The sequence below is a fragment of the Eutrigla gurnardus genome (genome assembly GCF_963514095.1).
Source record: "Eutrigla gurnardus genome assembly, chromosome: 1".
Taxonomy (NCBI): domain Eukaryota; kingdom Metazoa; phylum Chordata; class Actinopteri; order Perciformes; family Triglidae; genus Eutrigla; species Eutrigla gurnardus.
This window is the reverse complement of record NC_139915.1, coordinates 34,607,687-34,632,325: the sequence shown is the minus strand read 5'-3', so window position 1 is coordinate 34,632,325 and position 24,639 is coordinate 34,607,687. Positions and strand designations below refer to the sequence as shown.

Genomic DNA, 24,639 nt, shown 5'->3' with positions numbered 1-24,639 from the left:
AAATCAGAACTATTGGAGACAATATCAATCAGGTTCAACATAAAATAAATAAAAGACTTTTACAAGACAAACAGAACTGAAGGATATAACCCTTTGAAATGCAGCTGCAAAGCTCCACGAGTCAGTCACTACAACACATCACAATACAGCATCATAGAAAGAGACGGTATGATGACGTGTTGGAAATAGTACCGTTGGGTTTTCTAAATATCCTGGTAGACCGTAACCTAACCATTTAGTTCCTACGAGCTGAAAGTCACCAGTTAACACGGTCACTGGGTGAAGTGAAACACCTGTTTCTCTGAAACGGTCGTGATCCTGTCTGAACTCTGTAGAACTTGAGTGTTGGAATATCGATTCTGACATCCGAACATTAACAAACATTGAAGTTGTGTGCAGCCTATTAAGAGTTTGGAAATATGAAGTTCTTCATATTGAATCCTTCTCTTCTTTCCACCATGTTAAATCTGTTAAAATCCTCTTACTGATCAGCACACAGGCAGCCAGCTCCTCCTGCTTCATTCTCCTCAGGAAGTGCACTGTGATCTTCTGAAACGCCTCTCTGCTCCTCCTTTGCTCTTCATCCTCACCGTCCAACAACTCCTCATCCTCACTCTCCAAGCATTCTGGGTAATCTGGACTCAGGACCTTCTGGTTCTCCTCCAGCAGCTGGAACAGAAGGATAAACTGAACATGAACTCTAAAGAACCCAACATGGGGTTCATGTGTGGGTCTGAGCAGCATGAAGACCACTAGAACCTGTTCAGCATTGAATCTGTAGTGGATGTGGTTCATAGTGAAAGGTGAGCTTGTACATGTACTCACCATAAATATGGAGTCCAGGTGTGTTTGATGCTGCCGGGTAAACGGAACCTCTGAGATCTGCTGAACTCTGTGGAGAAAACCAAGTTCAAAGAGTCACTAAAGCACAGACTGGAGATCACAAGTGGACGTTGTCATGGCGACGTCACCCGTTGGTTTGTGGACTACGGTTTTGAAGCCTCGGGTTCTGATGAACACAAGCGGCAGAGCGGCACCCTGAGCAGCAACCTTACTGGATCTGGATCCATGTGGATTCTGGTGTGAAGCTGCTAATGAAGTTAGCTTCATAATTCAAGGTCAACTTTACAGCTACGTGTTAAAGTCATCTTAGTAGCTAACCGTTGGCTTCTCAAACCTGCAGGAAACAGGGGTGGAAAGAGTACCAAAAAAATCTACTCAAGTAAAAGTACTGTTACCTTGATGAAATTTTACTTAAGTAAAAGTCAAAGTACTGGTGTAAAAATCTACTCAAGTAAAAGTACTGTTACCTTGATGAAATTTTACTTAAGCAAAAGTAAAAGTACTGGTGTAAAAATCTACTCAAGTAAAAGTAAAAAGTCGCTCATTTAAAATGTACTCAGAGTAAAAGTTACTTAGTTACTTTTAGGGGGGGTGTATAATCTCTCCCCATGCAATAAAAAAGTACAAAAACATACACAAAGCTCAAACTCACTTTTTTTATTAAAGAAAACATAGATCACAGATAGATCCAGATTACAGTTCCTCCTTAATTACTCAATGAACTTGCTATTTAGTTTGAGCAGGAGCTGGTTTTCAAAGTCAGTAGAGTTCATTCTAGCTCGGTTTGCAGTGAACAGCAGTCCAGCACAGCTGAAGAGGCGCTCACAAGCAGCAGAAGCAGGCAGGCCAGTGTTGAGTTTGAGAGGGAGCTTTTTGATGAGAGGAAAAGAGTTCAGTAGGTCCATTTTGTCGGAGACACGGGCAAGGAACCCATCTAGCGCACTTGTGCTTTTTGACTTTTTGGACTTCAGTGATGAGAAGAAATCGTCCTCATCTGATGAGTGGCCGACATGCTCCGTCTCATCCTCTGTCATGTGCTCAATGTGATGCTTCACATAGGCCAAACCTGTGTTAAGTGACAAATACACACAAAACACTTAGAATATATCAGACATTTAGGCTTTCATTTATGTGGCAACTAAATTCATCAGAATGTTACCATTACAAAAACCAAAAACATGTCTACACTCATGTAGACAGGCTCATTATTTTGTTGCATGTATGATATTGGCCCTGTGCACAGCAGTACACTGCTTTGCTTCTATGCTGAAGAAGTGGAGACTCCTCTTCTCCAAACTGTGTGTGAGGTGACCAGCATCTACAGTAGGTGATGCACTGACTATATCTAGTTTAGACATCCCCCATCAATAACCCAAATGATACCTTTAATAATAGTAAGTGATGAATGTAACCTGAATGGCTCTGATTAGTGGTCGGCACAACTTGCAGGATACTTCCAGCCGGCTGAGTTTTGCTTCTAACTGGAAGATCACTGGCAGCAGCCATCCCATGTGTGTGTTTGTCTCTGACTGAAGGATGTTTAATGCCTTCGTCACAGGCTTCATCACTGTGCAGTACTGGGTCAAGAAGGCGATTTCAGCCAGACTCAGCCTATATGACATAAAGCAAATATCAACAGATAAATATGTTATGATATCAAATAAATCCACTCATGTTCTATTCAGACTGTATGCTCAATGTGTGTGTATTTATGTACTATTCACCCTCTGTGTTTTATGGAAAAAGGTGTAATTGAAAATGTAATGGAGAATGTGTGAGAGAGTCATTATTTCAAACTGAATAGTGATTACATAATGTATTCCATTTCAGGAGTACTCACATTTTCACCTTCAATTTCTCACAGACATTCCTGATGGCACCCTCTCCCTTCTGGTTTATAATTTCTATGATCCTCTCCACAGCCATGTATGTGGAGTTCCACCGTGTTTGATTTGGCCGTATGAACTGGAGGTTGCACTCTTCTTCCAGTGTTTCTGCAGCCATATGTGATCGACCTGTTTTGTTCCACAGTCCTTGGCATTTCCCAAAGGCTGCACGTGATAGCCGCTTGTATGTATCATTCTGTTCTTCTGCCTTGGCAGCATCTGTTGTGGCGATTAAGTTTAACGGGTGACACGCGCACCTTTGATGAGGAGGCAGTTGGTATTCAAGACCGTTGTTTTCTTCCAGGATGTTGAATGTGTCTTGATGGGTGACTTTGGGCTCTTCTTCAGAAGAGTCTGACTCGGCTTCCGTGGACGGGCTCTGCTCCCCAAACACGCTGAATGCTTTGATCAAATTTGACCCGCTGTCTGTTGTGGTTCTTACAACTTTTCCCCTTAACCCGTACTGACAGTGAACGTCATCAAGGGCACCTGCTAGCACATCGAACGTGTGGGACCCCCTCAACCTCTGGCATGCAAGTGCAGCGGATCTTCTCTCCAAGGTTTCTTCATCTATCCAATGACAGGTGACCCCTATGAAACTTCTCTGGTGTGCTGTCCAACAATCGGTGGTAGTTGCAACATAACTGACTCCACTGAGGTGTGACACCACAGCCTTCTTCATTTGAGTGGAAGCTGCCTGTATTCTGGCCCGGAGAGTCGGTCTGGAAATGATCTTGCATTGAGGATTCAGTGTTGATACAAGTTCTTTAAAAGCAGGTTCAACCACAGCAAATGGATGAAGGCCTTCACAAATGAAGTTAATCAGAACCTTGTCAACTTTTGCTTGTGGCACACGTTTGGTTCCACCCACTGCCACCAAGTCAGATATTTTTGCTTGCTTGCTTGGGGTTTTTTCTGGTTCCAGGGTCCGCTTCCGTGCTGCCACGAGGTCAGTGTAGACCTTCATCTTTGATGGATGTTTCCTCTGTGAACAAACAACAAACAAACATCATCATATAAATCATCAAAACCATGTTTTCATTAAACATACAGTTGAAATATTTTTTATATTAATAGATGAATTCATATTTTTTAAAGTGTCATGTAGAAAGAGTAGACTATATCATGGATGGGTCACTGGCAGACTTTAAGTGTGGTCCCAGATCACCTGGTTTTATCCTGCATATAAGATTACTGAATGAAAAACATTCACCAATATATCAATCAATCAATCAATCAATCTTTATTTATATAGCATCAAATCACAACAACAGTCATATCAAGGAACTTTACACATAGAGCAGGTCTAGACCATACTCGTTAATCTAATTTTAAAGAGACCCAATATTAGAACAACACTAAAAGATTTTTTATTAGCCAAACCTTAATAACTTTTTGGTATATTTTTCGATGTGTTAAAACACTCATAAGCAATTTTCAACGCATATCATAGCAATATTAGCATCATTTTGTGTGAAATTAAGGTATGAGTCAAATTTGATTGTTTAAAATGAAGCTTACTAGCTTACTACCAAGTTAGCTAACGTTAACTAGCACTATAAAGCTGGCTGCTAACACTGACGTTAGCATACCATGATTGAGTAAAGTTATTCATTGCATGGATCCATGATTAATTGCATGTAACGTTATTTAGCTTCACGTGAGGTGATACCTTACCTGTACATGCTTGCGCAGGTTGGAAGCAGACTTTTTGTAGGTGGATAGCTGCGTCACTTTCGGCATACAAAGTTTACATTGCATGATGAAATTGTTGTCATTCGCAGACTTGAACTCAAATAAGTCCTTTAAATATGGCCAGGGACTGGCCTCACATTCTCCGTGCGTGTCTCTGTGTCCCAAATTCGACCCTTCTCCATCGATACACGTGTCTCCATCCACACTCTCGTCTCCATCCGTCTCCATCGTCTTTTAGCTAGCTCCTCTGTGGCACCAACGTCTCGACGTTTCTGACCTTCTGCCGCTGCAGTTGTCCAGAGCCAATCAGATGGACAGTTACTGGCACGCAGACTCAGTGCAAGTTAATTTTTTTTCTTTTTTACTTTGTAGCGGAAGCTATTTAAAATGTAGTAAATTATTTCCAACAATATGTACTTAAGTAAAAGTAAAATTACTGATTTTAAAAATTACTCAAAAAAGTACAAGTACACAAAAAAACGACTCAATTACAGTAACGAGAGTAAATGTAACTCAATACTTTCCACCCCTGGCAGGAAACCTCATTCAGGTCTTGGTCCAGATGGTGTAGCTGGTGAACTGTACTTGATATGGCTGCTGTTGGTCCTTGTGTGAGTCTTTCTAACACAGACTTGACAGATTGTCTCTCTGGTTGCTGCTTGCTTGCCTTGAACTGACTGTTAATGGATGATTAAAGTTAAAAAAATACCAAAGTTCCAACGTTGCCTTTGCTTCCCATGAAAACCTGAACCCTGGTCTGATCCAGGACCTGATACGTGTCTGTTTCTCCCTTCGTATCTGTTCCTGGACTTTGACCAGTTGCCTGTTCCTGATTCCTCTGGATTTCTTTAAATGTTTAGACCAAACCGGTCTCCCAATGCATCAAGTACCCAGTTTGGTCAGACCCACTTGGAGTCTGATGCTGATGGACCAGGTTTTCAAGTAGCTCCGATGTAAACCCAGCTTAGTTTAGCTGAGCTTAGTGTAGATCCACTTCTTTGGCATTAGCTGTGACGTTAGCCAAGTTAGCTTCTCTCTGACTCTTAACTTTTCTCTGGCTGGTCTAGACCTGATTTATCCTCCAAGGAGAGTTCAGGTTCAGTTCTTACCTTCCATCAGCAGCTTGTTCAGCTTTAAAATGAATAGGGTGACCCATAGACCGGTCACTCTTCATGGACACACAGCTGGGTCCAGGTCCAGGTCCAGGTCCAGATCCAGGGGAGTCTGGTCTCTGCTGCTGCATCCTGATACAATACATTTAGATTTCAGATTCTCACTAGTTAAGCTTCATGAATCCGATAGAGAGAGCGAGAGAACAGAACATTGTCTACCAGCATGAGACCAAGGAGTTAACTGGGCTAGTTGGCAGGCTAATGTTGCTAGCTATAGAGCTAGCTGAGTATGTGCTAGTTATCTAGACAATCAGTGTTTAGACCGGGACCGACTGTATTTGCCATGAAGCCCTGTCTGACATCTGCAGGTAGTTTCTCCTTCCTGGTTTGATTCAGGAAGTCCCTGAATGCACCTTTCCCCGTTTAGAGAGCTTCCATGACTGTCCCAGATGACCCAAAGCATGCTGTCCCACATTAGCATCAGATTTGAGAAAGTGGGACGACTAGAGACCAACAAACCAAAACACATTCCAACAACTCGATGCATATTTTGTTGCTTGAATGAATCACAAACATGATTTGATGATTATTTATGACTGATTTATATCCTCAACATTCATTTAGTCAGAATCCTATACGTCACTGACAGCTTCTGATTGACATTAGCCCTGCCCCTTTTCTGTGACCCTGCCCCCTTGAAGCTGCGTCATTTCAGTCTAAACCTAGTAACCGTCCTGATGACTAGATTTAGTTGGAACAGGAAATAAAGGGACTGGAGATCAGGCGTGTCCCACATGAGCCCAGTTTTCTAGATGTGAGTCAAAAGCACAAACGGCTGGTGAACTCGATAACTTCACAGCTATGCAGCCGACGGAGTAAACAAGCAAACAAGAACCAGGACAAGAAGAGCTCGTCTTCCTTCCTAAATCACATTTCACCAGAGATGGAAGGAACAAAGTACAAATACGTGGTTACTGGACTTAAGTAGACTTTTCAGGTATCTGTACTTTACTTGAGTATTTATGTTTCTGACAACTTTGTACTTTTCCTCCCGACATGTTCAAACTCATATTTGTACTTTCTACCAGTGTTTCCCCTCGATGTTTTATAGCAGTGGTGCTCTGAGTTGGTAACCTAGCAACGCTGGGGGGGGGGGGGGGGGGGGTTATGACATAACAACCAACAGAGTCAAGACATCTTGATTTAACCTGATTTTAAAGAGCTGTCTATTGTGTGTGTGTGTGTGTGTGTGTATGTGTGTGTGTGTGTGTGTGTGTGTGTGTCTCTAGAGACAGAGAACGGATAAATAAAGAAGTTGGCATTAGCTGTGACGTTAGCCAAGTTAGCTTCTCTCTGACTCTTAACTTTTCTCTGGCTGGTCTAGACCTGATTTATCCTCCAAGGAGAGTCCAGGTTCAGTTCTTACCTTCCATCAGCAGCTTGTTCAGCCATAGACCGTTCACTGGGTGAATGGAGGAGTTTTCTGTGTGAAAGATAGAGAGAGGAAAGAGCAAAAGGAGGAGAGTATTAATCAAAGTGAGGGAGAGGAAAGGAAAAAAGACAGAAAATAATAATAATAATAATAAATATATAAGGAGAGGGTTATCTCTGGTCAGGCTCTGTGGACAAAGAGGCATTGGCGTGGCTATGGGGCAGTCAGAACCGGTCAGGACAGCTGGATCCGGGAAGAACTTTCTGGATTTATTTATTATTTAAATGTAGGTTTTTAACTTGATGATACAAGTTTAAATCTGTCTCCCGTCTCCTCCTCCTTGCTGCCTTGTCCTCACCTCCTTTGGGCTGCCACCAGACCCAGCAGGAGGTGGCTGGCCTGTTGAGACTCAGATCCCCTTTAGAACAGACCCTCCTCTACGTGAGGTTGTCATGAAGTCTGGGATTAACGATTCTGGGATGTCGTGCATGGAGCGGGTTTGTAGGTCCACTTTCTTTCATCAGTTTATTTTCTTTAGTAACAATATGCATTTGTATTAACAGGTCTGGTTTTTGCAGTGTTACAATGCAGTTTTGGGGAAATTCCAGGCTATTGCATGTCTTTAACTTCCTCGTGACGTTAGAAGATCCAGTTTGTTGTTTATGCTGTCAAGCAGACTGACCTTAATTTCTGTGGTGTGTCGGTCGTCTGTGTCTGTTGCAGAGTCTTTCTTTTTCCTTTTGGCTGGGGTGTTTTCTGGGTCAATGCCGTTTTGCAGGTAGACTGGACACTCTTCATGGACACACAGCTGGGTCCAGGTCCAGGTCCAGGTCCAGGGGAGTCTGGTCTGTGCTGCTGCATCCTGATACAATAAATACACTTTAAGATTCTCACTAGTTAAGCTTCATTAATCAGTTTGCTTTGATTATATTGATGAGTCATGTTCTGAGAGTTGATGCTAGTGTCAGGATCAATACTTTGAATGGATCTGGGTCACATGAGACCACGTGGACATGTGAACACTTGTCTTAGTGCTACACTCACACTAGGAGCAGTGGACAACGTTTCCGTTGCATTAGAACTGTATGGGGTGACAATGATGGGAAAACGGTGTTATGACTCTTAAAAACTTTACATTTTGGTTGCTAACTCTCCACTGGGCATCGGACGGTCCTGGCCTCCACGTAGTCCATTCCCTCCTGATAATAGACACGTCCTCGGGCATTATCAGTTACCTTAACACCTAAAATAAGAGTTTGCTGGATATAAAGTGTCTTACTTTACTACTCTACAACCTCCCTTGAGTGAGAGGAAGACGGTGCTCGAGTTTGGTGTCTGTTGGTTTGGAGTCTTTTTGTTCTTAGCTTAGCTTAGCTTAGCCTCCCCACTACTCTTCTTTGTCATTAGCCTTCGTGTTAGCCAAGTTAGCTTCTCTCTAACTCTTAAGGTTTGTCGGCGTCTATGAGTCTTTTCTTTCAGAAGGTTTTCTCCTCACTGTCTCTTTAAGGTTTGATTGTATATTTATTATTTTGTAGTTTAATCCCAGTTAAAAAACATTTAATTGGTCCTTTCTGTGAGAGTTTCAGTGAAACACGACACTGTCACTCTCTCACATCATCGTGGCTCAGAACACCTGACGGGTTGCAGGATTCAGGGCTGGTGGACTCTGAGTGACTGTTTAAGGGGGCTGGTCTAGACCTGATTCATCTGCTAAGGAGAGTCCAGGTTCAGTTCTTACCTTCCATCAGCAGCTTGTTCAGCTTTAAAATGAATAGGGTGACCCATAGACCGGTCACTCTTCATGGACACACAGCTGGGTCCAGGTCCAGGTCCAGGTCCAGGGGAGTCTGGTCTCTGCTGCTGCATCCTGATACAATACATTTAGATTTCAGATTCTCACTAGTTAAGCTTCATGAATCCGATAGAGAGAGCGAGAGAACAGAACATTGTCTACCAGCATGAGACCAAGGAGTTAACTGGGCTAGTTGGCAGGCTAATGTTGCTAGCTATAGAGCTAGCTGAGTATGTGCTAGTTATCTAGACAATCAGTGTTTAGACCGGGACCGACTGTATTTGCCATGAAGCCCTGTCTGACATCTGCAGGTAGTTTCTCCTTCCTGGTTTGATTCAGGAAGTCCCTGACTTACTTTACTTGAGTATTTATGTTTCTGACAACTTTGTACTTTTCCTCCCGACATGTTCAAACTCATATTTGTATTTCCTACCAGCGTTTCCCCTTGATGTTTTATAGCAGTGGTGCTCTGAGTTGGTAACCTAGCAACGCTGTGGGGGGGGGGGGCTACACTCTGCAGCTGAGCATTTCATTTTTCTTGGCTTTTCAAAATAAAGCTCCAAGGCTCTTTTGTAGGTAAATTGGGGTATGGGGGGGCATTTATGCTGATCCACATACAAGTGGCCAAATGGTCTCCTTGTAGCTTGTTCCTCAGATCCGTCTTCACCTCAAAGTAAAAAGCAAATAAAACAGTATTTGTGGTAAATGTAAGAAAGATCATTGCTGTCAACATTCCCCAACTGTGTGCATCCATGAAAGCACATGGAGGACCTTGGAACTCTCCACTTACCAGGCACCCTTTGCATCACATCTTTGCCCCAAATGGGTCAAATAAAGGTGTGGTTTCTCAGCTTTACTCATTCTTCCTCTTTATAGGACAGCTTCCTATAAAGAGCTGTCTATTGTGTGTGTGTGTGTGTGTGTGTGTGTCTCTAGAGAGTGTCAAGGTGTGGTTTATGGGTAACTGACATCTGATGTAACCAATCACAGAGGTCCAGAACCAGTTGTGGGTGGAGTCTCCGGGACTCAGGGCTTGTTAAGAAGGACAGTGTTGTTATATTTATCCTGTCGTGGTGACTAAATAAAATGGACGCTTTGAGTACAAATAAGTTGCGTCGGCCAGCGCTTATTTGACAGAGACAGAGAACGGATAAATAAAGAAGTGAACAAACTTATTGGTTACAGAAACATGGCGTATTGATTTTAGGAGGTTATGATAAAAATAGCTCTGAATGAACAACAGCTGAGTAGAAGCGCTTGTCGACCGTCGCGGAGAAATACGTGTCTGGTCTGAACAGGGGGGCAGCGGGTCGCGCGCGATTGTCGTGCGCGCGCCGTGAAAGTCCCCCAGCTTGCTTAGTATAGACCCAGCTCCCAACCCAACTTTGAGAGTAGATTAACGGCGAGATTTTGGTGTCGCCCGATAAGAGTCTCGCGTTAACGCAGCACGTTAACGCCGATAACGGCCCCCCCACTATAAATCTATAGAAAAGAGAGAGCATGAGGAAGTCATGCCCCGCCATGTTCAACTCAAAGTTCCGCCCTTGCTTTAGTTGAATACATTTGAGGGGAATTAACGATGATTTATTCTCTCATTCATTTCACAAGTTCCCATCGGCTGTCGTCAGCTTACCTCAGGCCGCCGTCGACAGGTGATCACAGACAGCAAGGGCTTCAGTCTTCACATGAATATATGAGGCTGGTTCCAGATGAGCCGCGCCTCGTTGGGGAAGTAGATGTGATCAACAGGAGGCGGAGAGAAACGCTGCAGTCTAACCACACAAACAGCTACTACCTGTTCCATGGGGCGGGGACCTGTAGCCTACTTGTGCTACAGGTGAGAAGTTTCGTTTTTGTTTTCTCCCATCCACGTACTGTTTTAATTTGCCCAGCAGAGGTCGCTGTTCTCCCTCCTGTATATCTTGTCATGGTTTTGAGGAGATTTGTTGTTACGTTTAAATGTTTTCCTGCCCATTTAAATAGCTCTGTCACATCCTGTGATATTAAAATGATGTGTTTATGTGTTTGATGTATTTTGGGGTAACACACTGCCGCCTTGTATGGTGAGGGAACAGAGGTACAGAGAAAGAAGGAACGGCAAAGAATGTGTGTTCATGTCTTCTGCAGAAAATCAATGTGGGAAAACAAGTTGAGTGGATGATTGTGAAACAGGAGCCAGTACTATTTCAGACCATGGTCCCATTTCTATGTCAGTCCAGTTGAACAGGAAGAGGAAGTCCACTCTCTGGAGACTGAACTCAAACATTCTCAATAACCAAGTTATTAAAGATACCTTGAAAAGTGAAATTAAAATGGATTTGGAAAATAATGATGATGAAGAAGTGACTCCAGCTATTCTCTGGGATGCACTAAAAGTGGTGATCAGGGGTCAAATAATAGCCATCTCCTCATATGAGAAGACAATTAGAGAAGAAAAAGTTAGAACATGAGAAGAGGACTTGAAGAGACGACAGAACCAACATGCAAAGTCTCCCCAAGATGACAACAAACATAAGATTAAACAATGAAAAAAAGAAATAGATGAAATAAATACTCAGGAAATCCAAAGAAAACTCCTTTTCACAAAGCAACAATACTATGAAGTCGGTGGGAAATCACTGAAACTTCTATCATAGAAGTTAAGAAAACAACAAGCGGATAGAACTAAACATAAAAGAAGAAATTCTGCAACAAAAGAAATAGAAACTTGTCCAGAGAAAGTTAAACAACGCTTTGAAAACTACTATCAAACATTCTATTCCCAACCAGACGAGCAACGCCAACCAGAAGAGCAATGCTGACATCGCTAAAAGAGCTCGGTACCGACGCAAAGAGGGAAAAATACAAGCAACATGGTCGTCCAACTGCAAAGTCTACATAAAGCTAAATGGTGCACCTGAGCAGGAACAAGTACTAATGGTCAGGAGCTTAAAGGATTTGGAAACATTTGCATAGTTTGTGGTTTGCTGATCTACATGTTTTTGTGTTTTTACTATGGGTTTTATTTTTATTTTTAGAGTTGACATCTATTCTGCAAATCCTTACTAACTTTAAATGTCTATCAAACTTCCCCAAAAAGGACTCAAAGTTGCCCACTTAAACATCTGTAGTCTGAAAAACAAGGTAACTGAGTTGAGTAAAATAATGTTGAAAATGATCTACATATAGTAGCGATTTCTGAAACTCATTTGGACGATTCAATTGACAATACTGAGGTATTTATACAAGGTTACAATATAATTAGACTTGATAGAAACAGATACGGGGGAGGAGGAGCCTTTTATGTCCAAGACCACATTCCAATAAAACAAAGAGGAGATCTGGACTTGACAGATGTAGATCAATCTGGATCCAGGTTCACTTGCCACATTTAAAGCCATTACTAATCTGCTGCTGCTGTAGACCACCTTCCTCGGATGCAGCATATCTTGAAAAAATCTGTGCAATGCTTCAGAATGTTTCTGACACAGACAGAGAAATGTATTTCTTAGGAGACTTAAATATAGACTGGCTCTCAAAAAACTGCCCTATGAAAAGAAAGCTTAATGACACTGCCACCGTATGTAACCTAGCTCAAATGATAAATCTACCAACCAGAATAAATATCAACAATGCAGGTGTATTGTCTTCAACTTGCATAGATCATCTTTTTACTAATTCAGTAGATAAATGCTCAAAGGTCGTTTCAGTGCCAATTGGATTTAGTGATCATAACATGATTGCTATGGCAAGAAAAGTGAAAGTCCCCAAAGTTGGACCTAAAATGATATAGAAGAGACATTTCTGTGATAATGCCTTTATTGAAGACGTACAGAACATACAGTGGGACCGTGTATTTGAGTCAAAGCATACTGAAGCAGCTCTGCATGAATTTATGAAGTCATTTCCCTCTGTCTGTGATAAGCCCTACTCGTCACATACTGACGATTGGTCATATCCCCTTTGCGTCACTGTCGGACGCAGAGGGGACCCTCTGCGTCCGACAGTGACGCAAAGGGGATATGACCATGGAGTTGGATTATAAACAAACAAATAAATGAATAGGAAGACATATTTTCCTTCAGGCAATCATTTATCGTGCATGGTGCATCACTTTGGCCAACACAGTCTCATCCCTACTCGTCACATACTGCAAGGGGATTAGCCAACGTGCGGGTTGCTTGACTGTATTTTTTTTATTAGTATTTAGCTCCTGAGTAAGTGGAGTTGGATAACAAACAAACAAATAAATGACACATTTTCATGTTCATTCATATTCTATGACCCGCATGTAAATCCCTCACCGTCGGATACAGACGAAGAAAGAGACGTTCGTTTCCATGGTAACTGTTAACTGAATCATATTTTTTGTCACAACAGGTCACAAAATATCGGCTGTTTCTCTGTAAAACGATATGCTTTAAGCTTAATATCATCCATTGGTTACAGTGTTTAAATGTTGGACTTATTTGAAGTTGTTATTTCTCCATGATTAAGAAGCAGAGGGCCAATATTAAATATCCTTAAATGGACTATATTAATTTCCTATCATTTCATTTTGCTCGAGAGCAGGTGGAGTGAGCTGAGGAAATTGAGCAGAATTAATCATTTCTATTATGATTGATTTTGCCACGTGACCATTGACGTGACACGTCAGTGCGCACACACAACGATCCCGACGATCATTGCGTTTTTCGACTCTGCTACGTAAGTACAACTTTACTGTCTATGAAGTAACTTCAGCATGCATGCAAACAATACGTTGGAAATGTCCTGTATTTGATCTTAAACCACCGTTGTTGTCGTTCTGACTGCACTGTATCAATTTCATGGGTTAGAGATATGTAATACCTTGTTGAAATGTGCAACAGGCTGCACAATATAGGTTAGCCTCTTAGCTAGCTACGTGTGCTGTAAGCTAGCAAACATAATGATAATGTTAGATTAGTGCTAAATTAAGCATAGTGCTGTCTTGAAAATGTAAACTAGGCCAATATTCAGGATAAAGTAGCATGCCAAATAAGTAACTGTAACTTTGATATTTGTTTACTCTTGTTTGCTGGGTGTAGATGTTAAAGTAAGCTATTATCTAAAACTTAAGGGGACTTATTACCAGGATATTAAGGTGGCTGTTAGTTTGAAAATTCAACATGCTATTTACCCATCCTTAAGCTGTAGACCTACTCAGTTTGACAAAACAGTTGGGCAACAAACAGCCATTTGAGTCAGGTGTCAAAAGTAGATTTGTTTTCAATATATCATGCAGAGCAATCAGGATTTACAATATAATCACTACAAATTGAGTCCAAGTTGTGAGGGATTTTTGTCAGGTAAAGGTAAAAGTGGCAGGTATGAAGTATAGGCTTTTTTCCAAAGCGACATGGTCTCCTGGATGACAGTTGGGGATGCCAATTTCTAGGAAAAACACTAATATTAAAAAAAAAACTACAATTCCCTACAGGCCCGCCCTTTAGCTTGATACAGATCCGCCTCACAGTTGTAGTACTTCCGGTTTCTGAATTAGGATTGGAGATAGGGTTGTAAAATGATATATCTACTGAATAAATGAAATATGCAGTGCAGCCGAACTAGTTATTACACTGCATCTAGATGATACATATCAACAAAAAGTGAATATGTTTTTTTATTTCAGATATTTAAGCCAAAACAGTAGTCGAACGCGGGCGGGGGCGGGGGATCCGGGCCGACGGCCGAGTGCCCGCTGTCGGCTGTCCTCTAGTGTCCAGACACCCTTGGGGGTGGAGCCTTCTACATGCGTGTGTGTGTGTGTGTGTGTGTGTGTGTGTGTGTGTGTGTGAAGGGGGCGACTTCATGAACACAAGATCTCGATCAGTTTGAAATAAATGACAGTTTTGTTTGTCTGGGTCCAGACTGATACCAGGCAATGGTTTTGTAACAGATAACGCACTATTTAATACAGTCTATGGTAACGCTGTTGAGGTATGTGGAGGTTATCATAAAAAGTCATGTGACGAAAACACTTCCGGACAGCGGGTCCTCGGTTCTCCAATGGGAATGAGTTAATAGTAGCCTACATATAATACATGATCTATACAATGATAAAATAATTGTTTCGTTGTTGAAATAATTATTAAGTATTGAAAGGATCTACCAGCCTGAGATGTTTGAAAAAAGCCAAAAGATTTACTCATCTATTGTCCCAAATACACATTCTAGATGTAAAGCTAAAAGACATGTTGACTGTGGGCTCATGGGCATTCTACAGTAGTAACTGGTTGATCCCTCTCTTTGGACTTATCTTACCTTGTTCTTATAGGTGTTACTCCACAATGATTAATCAATTATGTAACTGTGGATGAGCGTGGGTGTGTATACATTTAGCTATGTGAGCAGGGTGTACTCTTCCTCTTTTCCAGGTATCGACTTCAGCTCACTGAGACACTGTTATGGATGCGCAATGAAAGTCAAGACAAGGAACATTTAAGTAGATTTAGTTGCAACATGAATTTGTGACCATCACAGGAAAACAGAGTCAGTATCAGCAGTAAAGATGATTACATAAGATTAACAAACTGGCAAGATCTTCAGGGCACAACATTAAAATAAGGCCTAATTCGATTATGAAAGTCACAGCATGGGCTCAGAGTCAGGATACAAAACAACCTATGAACAGTGTGACATACCGACCACAGGACCACATAACAAGAATAACTCAGACAAATGTAAAAAGTGAAGAGCATGTCAAGTGATTACAAGGGACTGGTAGGGCCTGACCCTGTGATACATTGACCTTGAGGGGCAGCTATGGAGTGTTTTGCAGTGGTGGTAGTGCAAAAGTAGACAGTGCAGGGATTCAATCAGTGCAAAGCTGTGTATGTTGTTAAATATGACTATGTGAGTGTGAACATAAAAGAATTCCTGAACAAAAATAATACAAAGAAGGTAAGATAAATAGAACAACAGACACACGAAAGATAATACAAGTCAACAGGGGTAAATGTTAGGAGCACAGTCCAGATTGTGTAGAGTGGCTAATGTAGCCTGTAAGACGGTGAGATGGATAGTGGATACTAGAAAAAGTGATGTGATGGTTGGGGCAGAAAGAGACTTTTCTCTGCAGCTGATGTGATGAACTTCAGCTCCATGCCAAAAACAGAGCCAGCACTCCTTAGCCGCCTGTCCTAGTGGCCCTCTTCTTAATGCTGCCTCCCCAGCACACAACAGCATAAAAAAGACTCTGGCCATGACAGTGCTGTTTAGTCTTGTTCAGAGTCACTCCCGGTATGGTCCTCAGAATCACTGTCAAAGCTGATGTTCTGTTCCGTCAGAACTTGCACGTAACACTTCTTTGCATGCTTTGACATGCTGTTGCTTGCTTTTAACTTCTTCGACGTCATGCTCTGTAGACCTAGGATCCCATCTTGTTGCAGGCCCCACGTCTCACCTTACACGTAAAAACACATAGAGCCTTTATTCAATAGAAACTTTCAGATATATTGTAATGTATGCCAAATATAACTACAATACATACCTGATGTCATATTCATGTCATATGTCTGCACGGGTGCAAAGACACCTCCAATGATTATGCATTTCTGCAACAAGAATCCTCTTCTCCTCCTCGAGTCTCCTCACTGCCATCACCAGGTCAAAAACCTTCCTCTTCATCCTTAGATCTACAGAGTCTGGAATACATAGATGAAACATAAGTCAGTTGTATTTAAGACTAGTATTTAAAGATTTTCTGGGGTTACAATCAAAGCATGACAGATTGTGTGCCACTATGTGACTATTTCACATCAACGGAATTGTGTACATACCAGCGTGTGGAAGCTGCCATGGCCAAACCACCTCGTCAGACAGAATGGTGCCCAGGCTCAGGTTTTCTGTGTTTGGAACCATGGCGTTGTATTTTTCCACAGCTGAACTTAAGATTTTTTTTTCCTCCCGGATCTTTCGGCGGATCCGAGCACGTCCTTTGCAACCGTCATTGTCTTTGTAAAGACGCAGGGACCTCCTCTTAACACTAGCGACCAGCTCCTCGATTCGGCTGGTCACAGCAGCAACATCAGCATCATTTGGGGATGTCGTTGCTGAGAAGAAGAAATGAAGATATAAGAAATATGCTTCTTGATTTCATGAAAAAATAGTATTTCTGGTGTATGGGCAAGCGAGCCTCAACAATCTCTGTAACTGAGAGGCTACACTTGTAGCTAAGGTTGAGTATAGTTAGGTTAGATCTTTATTGTCCCCATGGCGATAATCTTTTCCACAAGTCATCAGCAATCAGAGTATGTGCTCTTCCACTACGATTACAATGAACCTCTTTGGAACTGCAGCCAAGCTTAGTCAGTTTAGTACACCTGACACACAGGTTTAAGGCTACGTGCAGTTGCTACAAGCTAAACTCAAACCACGAAAAGAAATCCACAGTGATAGAGCTATTAAAAGAAGCTTGTGTCGATGACAAGACAAAACAAATGTGTTTATACTTTCATAATTCTACAAGCACAGAAGTGATACATCGAGCAGCATATCAAACAGTATATTCTACCTTCTGCCCACTCATTGACATCAATGGTCCAGCTCTCCAGTTGTTTGTCTGTGATGTCCATTTCCATTTTCAGAGCCTCCAAGTTATGCAGCTGGCTTCGCAGGGTTGTTGTGGCCTTTAAACACAAATAAAAAATGACAATGTGGGAATTGCCTACAACGTTGAATATTCTTGATAAGGAATGTAAAGTGCCTTCACTATTAGAAAACCACATACAATTAATACTGATTAAATATACAGTAAATTCATATATACATGGACTATCAATATATGTGGTATGAAATATGTGTAAATTACATTTTATATCAAGACACAAAATACAATTGACACTACATATAGAACCATCCGTATATTCCACAGTATCTGGGCAAGTCTATATTTTTGTGATATATGCCACTTTGACAATATTGTTATGCATGTTGCAGAAGGGAAAACTGGTGTCTTTACCTTCTGATATCGGCGGGCAAGCGTGGAAGCCAAGTTGTCAAACTTGTGCTGGTTCCAGCGCATGGCCATGATCGTCAGCATGTCTATGCGTCCTGCAAACATCAAACATATGAGATGATCATCCTTCTTTCAAAAAGCAGTAGTAGAAGAAACTGTGCAGACTTGTTGGGTACCACAAACTTTTCCCAGATAATAAATCACAGTATAGTACTATGGTACTAACCCGCTGTCTTGTTCCATTTGACTACTCACCCATGAAAGGGCTAGTGGGGAAATAGCACAGGATAGTGAAGAAATAGCATGAAACAGTGGCGCAGGACAGTAGGCAAATGGCAGAGAGCACTATGGCAGGACAGTAGGTGAATGGTATGGTATGCCCAACCAACAACAGTACAGTACATTTCTTTTTATCACATTGCCCCTCATTATCCTCACTTTAAATAACTTAGGATGATGGTATTGTAATCCATCCATCCATCTGTGTTGAATATTCTAAGCTTTATATTTTCAGAGGCAGCATATATGCATGAGCTCAAAGTGGCTCACCATTGTCATCAGGATCAAATTGTACTGGTTACCATACCTGCTTTTGACATGTGCTTGGTTGTAACAGCAATCCTCGAGAGGAAGGCGTTGCACTGCTCGACCTCCTCCCCAAGAGTGGAACCAGCCCCCTCCTGATATGCTCCGCTCCATTTCACCTTTAAAAAGAAAACAACAAAAGAAAACCTAAATGGCAACAATCTTATGCAGGTTTTCAGGGAACAGAACATCTCACTGACAATCATTTTTTCTTACCTCACATTTGAAATCGTGGGCTTTGGCATGAAACACTGAAAGAAATGGCCTCATGGTGAGGAGATGCTGAAGCTCAGGGCATTTCTCTGCCACTCTTCGGAGGTAAGGCCAGTACTTACATGCCACATCCATGGCACAAAATGTCACTGGCTTACAGGCCATTTCTTTTTGGAGGAACAGGGGGTGGGCAAAAATCAGCCCCCTGAACATATTGAGGGCACGAAGAAGAACCCCATGACGACACACAGCGAGTTCCAGGCCCTCCTCGTCTGTTTTCCCTGATGACTTAGTAGATGTTTCACGTGCCGCTGACCACTGCCCTCCACAGACACCTCTTCCAGAGGCCTACAACATGGAAGATGGTTAACAGTCCAAACTTGTTCAAAAAATGCCCTCTTTGTTTTCTAGGTAAATATAATGAAGTTGTGCAAGTTTACATGACTGGTTGAGGAATGGACATAGTCCACGAATCTTGAAACGTCATCATCTTTTGCAATGAAGACGCCATCAAAGATGGCTGGTTCCTCAGATCTAAATAAAAGACATACTTAGACTTTCAATATTCATATGATTTTCAAATTCACAACAGTTACTTTCAAAATGATGAGCTGTCTATGCAAACACAAGATTTAGTAATTACCTTGCAGCACTCTTGAACCTATAGTGCTTGCGGTTCCCATCAACTGAGACCGCAAGCATGTCTGGGCTGCACGCTGGGCAGTGGAAGTGGTCCTCCCTGCACAATTTCTCCACTTGGTATCGGACGGCCTCCCACTCCAAAAAGCTGGTTCGGAAGCTGTCTGCTGTGATGTTTCCAGTCTGATTCAAAAGAGAACAGTAACAGAGAACAAGAAATTAAAGAACTTAGACAAAGGGTCGCAGGTGTATAAATGTTAATGTAGTGTAATATAGTGTTAATGTTCATGTATCATGATCATATCATATAACTCACAGTATTATCTCTTGAGTTACTTAACTTATTTAATACGTACACGGCCAAAGCGGATAGTCCGTCTGTCCAGCATTCTTAAAAATGCTTGGCTTGACATCCCTGGTGCTGCCATCTTCACCTCTTCAAAAGAATAAAGGATGTCCAAAGCATATACCGTTGCAAAGTGAGAGGTGGCAGGCCAGTAGTCATTGGAGACTATGTCATCCAGTCCAGGAGTCCATGAGGCTTCACAAGCCTCGCATCGAATCTCAGGCAATTTGAGATCATATCGCCCTGGAAAAAAAAGAAATATATATATGTAAGGCACAGCCGAGCTAGTATGTGCTTATGTTTGTTATTTAGCAGACGCTTTTGTCTAAAGCGACATACAAAAATACAACAATCAAAATTAACATCAATTTGTCATTTTAATTATTATGTAAATCATAAAATAAGCTTAGGAGAGAATAAAAAGATATCAAATCCCAGGAAATAGGAACAGGTGCCAACATCAGTAACCCTCATTGATGTTGCAGGCGTTAAAAATCCATTTTGCAACAAACATCACTCATACAAACCGGATCATTTGAATGACATAACAGTTGCTCATTAGATGAGTGCAGTGGTCTAGATGGGGTGTAAGGTATGCGGTCACAACGTGAAGCGGAGTGGCCTTTACGCCTCGGAGTGCATTAACATTTTGATATTCCAACGTCGCAAAGTCCATTATCTTGCTTCTACCACTGTTGCCAAAAATGATGCTCATAAACTGTCAAAATGTGGTCAAAAACTTTATGAGATGTGCAAATATCTGAATTTTAATGCACAGTCTAACATCACAATGGGAGATTTAGCCAAACATTTGTATAATCACATACAGATAATACATTTGCGTCTGCATGATGCCGTCATATTAATATGTCATAATAATATGATATTAATATGTCCATATTAAGATGACCCTAAGCGTCTTTGTGTTTAGAGTTGATATGGTGTGTGATCAGGAAATAGCTGTGGGTGACATTCTGCAGCCACGTTTACAGAATTGACCCCATCCCGACCCCTGAAGTTCTTCTTACCATTCATTGTAACCACAACGATGGACTTTCCTGCGATGACACGGGATGATCCTCGTGGACAGCTGCATATTTCTGCTGGCATCTCCAAAGGTATAAGACGCTCTTAGAAAAAAAGAAACATGTATGAGAAATAAAGCACAACATATGTATTTACTGGCAGCTATTTTGAAACCAGGTAGGACTTCATGGCTTCATCAACTGATCAGAAATCAGTATTCAGTTTTCCAGGTGATAACTGGAGAAAATATAGTCTGAGAAGGGGACTCTCAAAAACTACAACTTACCACACTGGGTAAGAACACTCTCCACAACACAGGCTGTCGGAGGCAATGGTTCAAAGAAACCATGCATCATGGAATCCCTGTTGTGGAAGACTCGATCTCGATGGACCCTGATGTCACACTGGCCACAGAGGAAAGGGTGTGGTCGGCAGTCACAACAGCGGATAACTGCTGGATGGTCTGCACATTGTTGGCAGACTCGAGTTGCCACCTGCCGTTGTTTGCCCACCATGGTGTTGACCAGCCGGGATCTCTCTTTCGCCCACCACCCTGAGATCAGACTCTTTCCAGTCGACCAGTCGGTTGCGGCTTGAGGTGGTGTATCATCCACATACAGGTCCTTAGCCAGTGAGCACTCAAGCTCTTGAAGGAAAGACTCTGTTAAGACAATGCACAACACTGAAAACCAACGGCTTATAACAACACAAGATAATGGCATTGAATAACAGTCGTTTTGAAATGTGTAATGTTATCTGTTATCTATTGATCAAACACAAAACAATCAAAACACAAAACTATGAAATGTACATTCCTATCGTAAATAAATGAACATACTGTTTTGCATCAGTGCAGACAAAATAAAGAACATACCAGCAGTAACTGAAGGAAAGTTGCTGGTCACTTCCCCACTGGTTTCCAGAGCCATGACAGGAGGAGAGACACCAGTCTTCCCAGTCTGGCTGTGACTGGGACCTGCTGTAGCAAAAAAGCTGTTGCTTTTTACACTCGATGACACAAACTTTTAACGTCTCAGTTTCCTTGATGCTAGCACAGGTATGTAATAATAACCTCAGATATGTTCTAATTCAGACCCAAGACTTGTGATCATGTTGTATACCATTCCAAGATAAACTAGATCTGGAGATAAAGTCTACATTTCAATTAACACGAATGTAAAACAAATCTGACCTGCTTGTTTTCGGGATGATCTGGGTCTGCCATAAATAATGTTTCCATCGCAGTCCCTCTTAATCCACCTAACACCTTGATTGCGGTTTGATGGCTGGCTGGTGGATGGTTCTGCCTCCTGGTGCAAGCTGATGAGCTGTTGGAGGTTTTGGAGGTGAGCCTGATGTTCAGCCTGACCAACAAGGTCACTCAACTCCTTCTGGAGCCGGTTCGGCTCAGGATCAGACATTGTACAGGGAGGGAGAGAGGGCAGGTGAGGGGAGAGGGAGGGGGAGGGGGGGGGAGAGAGAGAGAGAGAGAGAGAGAGAGATACACTGTAAGATAGTAAGAGAGAGAACAGAAAGTAGAGGGACTGACCAGATACAATACAAATGTGGCTCTTCAAAGTGCCTTTTTGTTGTTATAGGGTGCTGCTAATCAGTAGTTGGAAGTGACAGGGATAAGGGAACCTGTTGAGAAAGAGAAAAACAAATCAATATAATATAGAATAGATCACCAAACTACAAATTACAATATGAATACTGTAAGTGATGTGTAAGTCCATACTTCACATAAAATAGTTACAAATTCAGTTCACACAGATTAAAAATGAATAGTTTTTAATACACCATTTCAATAGTTCACGTTCAGTTCATTTTATTCAAGCTATAGAATGATCCTTAACCTAGCCCTATTATATGGTATCTTTGGTGTCCATGGATGTTTACGAGCTTGCAAATCATTGAATTGAAGTCTGGCAGTTGATGGCGTTGTGACATGAACTTGCCAGGGTTAACTTGAATCCAACATTTTTATTCAGATTTCAATCTCACATAGTCTGAGCTAGTTCAGTGACTAGCAACTAGATTGCATTCAGTTCATCGTTCTAGAAAACATAGCGTGTTCTCCTGGCTAACTATTAGCTAACTATGTGTAGCACTTAGGGTTGCCACCGGTGTGGACCCGCCACACCGGACCGAAAATCGGCGTCTTTGAGAGAGTCGGCGTCCGTGACATGAGTCTCCTTGGTGTGGTCGCTCGAATCGGCCCACGTCGGCGTTCATTTCAGCCGATTCAAATGTGTAATCCGCCATTCGAGTCGGCCATATTAAGTAGCCCGACTTCATTTACCGACGCGAGTCGGGCAGTCGGTGCGGTGTGGACCCGCCTAAGATGTTGTATATATCTATCCTATGAAATCGCATACAGTGCGCATAAACATTACCTAAAAAACACAACTACAAATGGCAACAATTTAACAGCATAATTTGCTTGCTTTTGATGAGGGCATGCTGTTTAATTATTTAAGCAGAATAGCAGGCAATACTTACGTGGGATGTCGAAAAACGCAATGGTCCTAAGGAGCGTCTCCATGCACGATAAATGATTGCCTGAAGGAAAATATGTCTTCCTATTTATTTATTTGTTTGTTTGTAATCCAACTCCACTTACACCACAGCTAAATAAAAAATATATATACAGTCAAGATAAACACCTGTAACACAAAATGCATCACTTGAAACCGAAACTTCCAGCGCAGGCAAACCGCACGTTGGCTAACCCCCTTGCGTCAAAATCAACCGATGAGGGATTTGCGTTCAAATCAGATGACCCTCTGCGTCGGAAATAGACGCAGAGGGTCATCTGACTGATTTGAATGGAAATCCCTTTGCGTCACTGTCGGACGCAGAGACAGGTGACGCAAAGGGGATATGACCAATCGTCAGTATGTGACGAGTAGGGATGAGACTGTGTTGGATAAGCATGCACCCATCAAGAAGCTCACCGTCAGATCTGTCAAAGCCCCTTGGCTTGACTCTGACCTGAGAAGCTCGATGAAAGATAGAGATAAACGGAAAAGAGTTGCTGTAGATTCAGGTAGCTCAGAGGACTGGCTAGCATATCGCTCTTTAAGAAACAAAGTGACCAAATTAAATAAACAGAAAAAAGGGTGTACTACCAATCTAGAATTGAAGAAATTAAACATGATGGCAAAAAACTCTGGAGTACTCTCAATCAAATCATGGGTAGAGATAAAATGTGCAAAACACCAGCATTTATTGAATCAGGTGAAGGCTTTATCACCAAGCCCAAAGACATTGCTGATTATTTCAACAATTATTTCATAAGTAAAGTTGATACTATAAGAAATGGCATGTTGCCTGTAAATGGTATTCTATCTGAATCACTTATTAAAAATGATATCATGCAGGACAAAGAATGCAAATTTGGATTTTCAGTCACTAATATATTGGAAATTGAAAATCTATTGTCTGAATTGAAATCTGACAAACCCTGTGGTCATGATAATCTAGACAGTAGACTCTTAAAGTTGTCAGCTGGAATAATAGCCAGTCCTATATGCTATATTTTTAACTGAAGTTTTAAAGAAGGAATCTATCCTCAAGTATGGAAGGTTGCTAGAGTAACTCCTCGACCAAAAAATAGGAAAGAAGCATTCACTGGATCGAATAGTAGGCCAATTAGCATTTTTACCGCTATTAGGGAAATTAATGGAAACAATCATATTTAAGCAAATTCAAAATGATTTCTCTATGAATAACATGAATTCAGACTTTCAACATGCATATAAAACTGGCTATTCAACATGCACAGCTCTCACACAATTAACAGATGACTGGCTAAAACTAATTGACAGTAAATTATTAGTTGGCACAGTGCTGTTAGATTTTAGTGCAGCTTTTGATATTATTGACCACAAACTACTACTTATAAAACTGTCTGCTTATGGTTTTAAAGTCTCAGCTATTAACTGGATGGAAAGCTACCTAGTCAACAGACAGCAATGTGTCACGTTCAATGGAACCCTTTCAAGTATTAAAACATTATATTGTGGTATTCCCCAGGGAAGCTGCCTGGGACCTTTATTATACTCAATATTTGTAAATGATATGCCATGTATTTTAAAGAATGGTTGCT

General features: G+C 41.6%; 4 protein-coding genes across 6 annotated transcripts in view; all 4 read right to left on the bottom strand.

The window, feature by feature from the left end:
• The window catches only part of LOC311015324 (uncharacterized protein), a gene marked incomplete at its 3' end in the record, with an annotated part of 558,532 nt that overhangs the window by 490,821 nt on the left and 43,072 nt on the right, over positions 1-24,639 (bottom strand). Inside the window, exons 3-6 of the mRNA XM_084012477.1 lie at positions 8,707-8,835; positions 7,651-7,830; positions 6,963-7,019; positions 5,534-5,668 (exon numbers count right to left, since the gene is read on the bottom strand). Coding sequence (XP_083868603.1) covers positions 5,534-5,668; positions 6,963-7,019; positions 7,651-7,830; positions 8,707-8,835 — 501 coding nt within the window. The remainder of the gene's footprint in view (positions 1-5,533; positions 5,669-6,962; positions 7,020-7,650; positions 7,831-8,706; positions 8,836-24,639) is intronic.
• Positions 1-24,639, bottom strand: part of LOC311010666 (NLR family CARD domain-containing protein 3-like) — a gene marked incomplete at its 5' end in the record, with an annotated part of 160,137 nt that overhangs the window by 120,079 nt on the left and 15,419 nt on the right. The window lies entirely within an intron of this gene.
• LOC311027576 (E3 SUMO-protein ligase ZBED1-like) lies at positions 1,774-5,265 on the bottom strand. 2 transcript variants are annotated; one of them, XM_084031641.1, is made up of 5 exons: positions 4,945-5,265; positions 4,407-4,710; positions 2,684-3,714; positions 2,256-2,454; positions 1,774-1,909 (listed from the first exon to the last, which is right to left on the bottom strand). In XM_084031641.1, exons 2-5 carry the CDS (start codon positions 4,650-4,652, stop codon positions 1,895-1,897), a joined length of 1,491 nt encoding a protein of 496 aa, XP_083887767.1. In that variant the 5' UTR covers positions 4,653-4,710; positions 4,945-5,265; the 3' UTR covers positions 1,774-1,894. The 2 variants fall into 2 exon arrangements, with proteins under 2 accessions (XP_083887767.1, XP_083887768.1); XM_084031642.1 differs by lacking the exon at positions 2,256-2,454 and having other exon boundaries at positions 1,802-1,909; positions 4,407-5,265.
• Positions 15,197-23,083, bottom strand: LOC311026603 (uncharacterized protein). Of its 2 annotated transcripts, XM_084030263.1 has the most exons (15): positions 23,031-23,083; positions 21,721-22,169; positions 21,403-21,507; positions 20,815-21,189; positions 20,531-20,632; positions 19,513-19,745; positions 19,161-19,339; positions 18,958-19,051; positions 18,521-18,865; positions 18,306-18,423; positions 17,723-17,814; positions 17,276-17,390; positions 16,542-16,814; positions 16,253-16,406; positions 15,197-16,165 (listed from the first exon to the last, which is right to left on the bottom strand). In XM_084030263.1, exons 2-14 carry the CDS (start codon positions 21,947-21,949, stop codon positions 16,270-16,272), a joined length of 2,397 nt encoding a protein of 798 aa, XP_083886389.1. In that variant the 5' UTR covers positions 21,950-22,169; positions 23,031-23,083; the 3' UTR covers positions 15,197-16,165; positions 16,253-16,269. The 2 variants fall into 2 exon arrangements, with proteins under 2 accessions (XP_083886389.1, XP_083886390.1); XM_084030264.1 differs by having other exon boundaries at positions 21,403-21,504; positions 21,721-23,083.